Raw genomic sequence first — 3,896 nt, 5'->3', positions numbered from 1 at the left:
ATAACCTTTCATCTCGTGTCCTGTCCAGCGCCCCCTCCCCTTCCCCCAGAGCCTCGCCGCGGCGCGCCGAGTCAGCAAGCGCAGGATGTCAAAAGCTCCTTGTCCAATAATCAACCCCTCTGCGCCCTCACGAGGACGGGGCGGCTTTTTATATCGTCCGAGCCAAGAGCCCGGCGGAGCCCGGCGAGGGAGACAGACAGAGAGGTGCTTCAAAGTTGGCGCTGGGGGCCCAGGCCCAGCAGCACTCCCCTCTCCTCTGTCCCTCGCACTTCACGCCTGGTGTGCCCAAGCTCGCTCACTCGCTCACTCCCCCCCCTCTCTCTCTCTCTCTCTCTCTCTCTCTCTCTCTCTCTCTCTCGCTCTATATCCCTCTCCCTCTCAGTCGTTCACCCACTCTGTCTCTGTCCATCCTCCTCCTTTCTCTCGCCCCCTTCTCTTCCCCTCATACGGCAGAAGTACCCGCCGACGCGGAACGAAGTGGGATGAGCTAGCGACCTTCGACAAAGTTCCTCTGAGCGGCGAGCAGGACTCTTCCCCCCCCCCCCCATCCTCTCTTCTCTTCCAAATCCGCCCGCACCCTCGTACCACTCCCCCCCCCTCCCCGCCTCGTTTCACCCCAAACCGACAAAGTTTTGAAATGTTCAGTTTTGATTGGGCCATTGGGTCATGAGTTATTGTCTGGTCGGCCCTATGGCCCGGCCAGGGCGCACCTAGACTAGGGCGGAGCGGGGCAGGGCAGGGCCGGGCGGGGCAGGGCGGGCCCCGTGCCAAAGCTGCTTGCCTCGCGCTTATCTGAGGCCCGAGCTGGAACTGACTGGAGAGAGGAGCAAGGGGCGGCTGGACTGTGAAGGCAAAAAATGGGAGAGGAAAATAAAAAGGGGGTGGGGTTTGAAGCGTGGTCGAGGCCTCGGCAGGACCAAAACACCCACCCTGCCACGCCACGCCTCGCCCCGGCACACCTCGCCACACCCCGCCAGCACACATGAAAGACTAAAGACGGCCTAGCGTGCTCGGCGTAATTTGGAGGCACAGCTGACCAGCAGCTGCTGGGAAGTTTTTCGTCACGGACATCCTTCTCTGAGTGAGCCGTTCGTCAGCCGCGGCCCGGTGGAGGGCACGGGGCCCGGTAAGCGAAGCGGGCGGGGGCTGGGGGCGGCGCGCGGTGGGAGGTGGGTTGGGTCGTGGGGCCGTGCCGGGGGCGGAGAGCCCATTTGTCATATTTGTCGTTATTATTATTCCTAAAATCGCCGCCCCCTCGATACGCCTCGCTCACGCTCCCGCGGTGGTGGCGGTCCCGTGTTGTTATTAATCTTGTTTTTGTTTTTTGTTTGGGTTTCGGACGACGACAAGAAATGCCCCGAGGTATTATAATACGGAGAAAAAGAAAGGAAAGAATGGATTTTAAACGACGAGTCACTCCCGCAAACTGATGGCAGTAGGGGACCAAAAGAAATCTAATTTTCTTAAATATTTTTGTAAAGCAAAGTGTATTTTTTTATCGTTGCTTTAGATTTTTTAGGCGGTTGAATTTGTCTTCCCGTCGTCCTAAAACTTGCATCTGCTAATCGACAAGAAAAAGTAACACCTCCTCCTTCCCCCCACGGCGTAAAGATGAGTGGCCAAAAACTCACCACCCCAAGAGGGAGCTTTCGCAAAGAGAGTAGGAAGGAGGGAGTAGAAAAAAATATTGTAAAAAACCTTGGCCGAGTTGGCCCGGTGAAAAGTCTTGTGACTTTCACTGGGTTTTCCTCCTGCCCCGTCGATCCCCGCCGCGCCGCCGCCCTTCCCTCCCCAGCGAGGTCTCACCTCCCGCACCCGAGTTTGGCCAATCGATTCGACGGCGCTGAATTAAACAGATGATTGGCACATGAATAAAAATAACGAAAGCGAATCGGCAGCGCGCTCTCGCTTTGTGTATTCAGCTTGTTCCGAATAATCTTACTCAATCCTTCAATAATTAGCGCCCCGCGGCGCAAATTTCGGCTCCCCTCCCTCCTCCTACCCCCCACCCCCACCCCCCTATTCTTCCGGCATGGCGATTGCAAAATTAGATTTCACGCATTTCCCTCGCTGATTGGCCGTGGCAGGCGCGGGCCGCGCGGGCGCCCTCCTCTCAGTACGCGCACGAGACCGGCCAGGCCGGGCGGACGGAATCCACTTAGCGGAATAAGAACCGACATCTGTGTTGTTTGCTTGCTATTCAATCCCCTGACTTTCCAGAGGTCTTTCATTTTTAGAAAAACTTGGTTTAAGTGTTGAATCTTTATTTTTATTTTTTCTTAAGCGCTCAGACGGCCGGGTCTGGGTCTCCTTTAGGGCCACTTATGCGAGACATGGTGAAAGTAAATTGTGTTTATTGGCTGCAAAAAAAAGTATGCAGATACCGTCGTAGGGTCGTGAAAGCGGGGAGAGGGACAGTGTGAGTAAGGGAGGGCAAGCAAAGGGAAGCCTTTTGCCGTCGAGGGTGGGTGACTCAGGATGAGTCACTCCGAGTAGGGGTCCTTTGGGCTTTGGGGCGCCGCGGACGGCACGGGACGGCCAGGCCCGGGACGACTGTGTCTTTGTCCGCGAAAGGTTGCAATATGCCACGCCCCGCCACGCAGATGTATGGCGGGGCGATGGGCCACGCCACGACGGCGGCGACAGGGGAAGGTCAGGGGAGGAGGGGGGAGGAACGGGGCAGGGGAAGAAGAGGCGGGGGTGGAGAGGGGAGGGGAAGTCGGGACGGTCGCGCGGGCATCGCCGCCCTGAGCGAGACACCGCCGTTTATGGCTTACGCGGTTGTGCTGGCGAAATGTCACACAGGGAAAAGGGCAGGGTGGGGCGGGACGTGGACGCAGAAGGGACGAGATCGGCCCCGCTCCTGCCCCGCCTGGCCACTGCGCTTTATACTCGCCTAGCCTCGCTGGCCTCGCCTGGCCTCGCCTGGCCTCGCCCTACAAAACCTCGCGTATCGCTAAACGGCTAAACCCATAAACCCCCGCGCCAGCCAGTCAGACCCGCCGCTGCCGCAACACCAGCACCGGCAGCGAGATGAAGAAAACCCTCCCCCGCCACGGCCCGCCCCGCCCCGTGACGCCCGCGGAAGCGGAAGGCGCTATCGGAAGCTGGCGGTGAAATTCTACACCGACAGAGAGCTGATGTGAGCACGCCCCGCCACGCCCCGCCACGCCCCGCCACGTCCCCCGGGCCGCACCGCTGCCTCGTGCAAACAGGACTCGTGCGCCGTGCGGCTCTCGGCTGGTCCGTTCGGCTGGTCGTGTTGGTGTCGGGGGAGTCAGGGGACCCGCATTATCACACGGCTGGCGTACACGCACCGACCCAAACAAACCCGCCCCGCCCCGCCCCGGGCAGCCCCGCGCCGCTCTCCCCGCCTCACCCCGCTCAGCCACCACGCCCGCTTCTCTTGCTGGGCGCAATCCTCCCCGGCGCACTTTAGTCGCCGCAGAACGCCGTGCGTGTCGTGACCGCGCCCTGCGCCTCGTCCAGCCCCGCCACGCCACGCCACGCCACGCCACGCCACGCCACGCCACGCCACGCCCCGCGGAGCTGACACGATGATTGGGGACGCCGACGACAGCCTGGTGGACGTGGTCCTGCACGCAAGCAGCACCGAGAGACTGTGCCCGGACGGAGCGGCGTCGGACTCGCCGCTGAAAACAGGTAAAGAGTGACAGTGAAATGAAATGAGAAGGAGGGGGAAGATCGGCTCCGGTGGGGAGGGGGAGGCAAGGCAGAGAGGGGGCAGGATTAATTACGCATCAATCATAAACAGAGGGGGCCGAGGGGAAAGCCGCCTCGCCGCCCACACCTGGCGCCCGGGGAGCGCCGTGGAGGTAGGCAATCTGTGCTCCCGCTGCGCGGCCCCGCCGTGCCGTGGTGCCTACCCCGCCCAC

General features: G+C 60.9%; 1 protein-coding gene across 1 annotated transcript in view; it reads left to right on the top strand.

Moving 5' to 3' along the window:
- The first annotated feature begins 3,452 nt into the window (after window positions 1-3,452).
- Window positions 3,453-3,896, top strand: part of LOC113208100 (uncharacterized) — a 4,120-nt gene continuing 3,676 nt past the window's right edge. The window contains exon 1 of the mRNA XM_026424962.2: window positions 3,453-3,663. Within this exon, the coding sequence (XP_026280747.1) occupies window positions 3,558-3,663 (106 nt within the window). The 5' untranslated portion in view covers window positions 3,453-3,557. The remainder of the gene's footprint in view (window positions 3,664-3,896) is intronic.

This window comes from Frankliniella occidentalis, unplaced genomic scaffold (assembly GCF_000697945.3).
Source record: "Frankliniella occidentalis isolate FOCC.00 unplaced genomic scaffold, Focc_3.1 Scaffold138, whole genome shotgun sequence".
In the NCBI taxonomy this organism is placed as follows: domain Eukaryota; kingdom Metazoa; phylum Arthropoda; class Insecta; order Thysanoptera; family Thripidae; genus Frankliniella; species Frankliniella occidentalis.
This window is presented reverse-complemented; position numbering and strand designations above follow the sequence as displayed.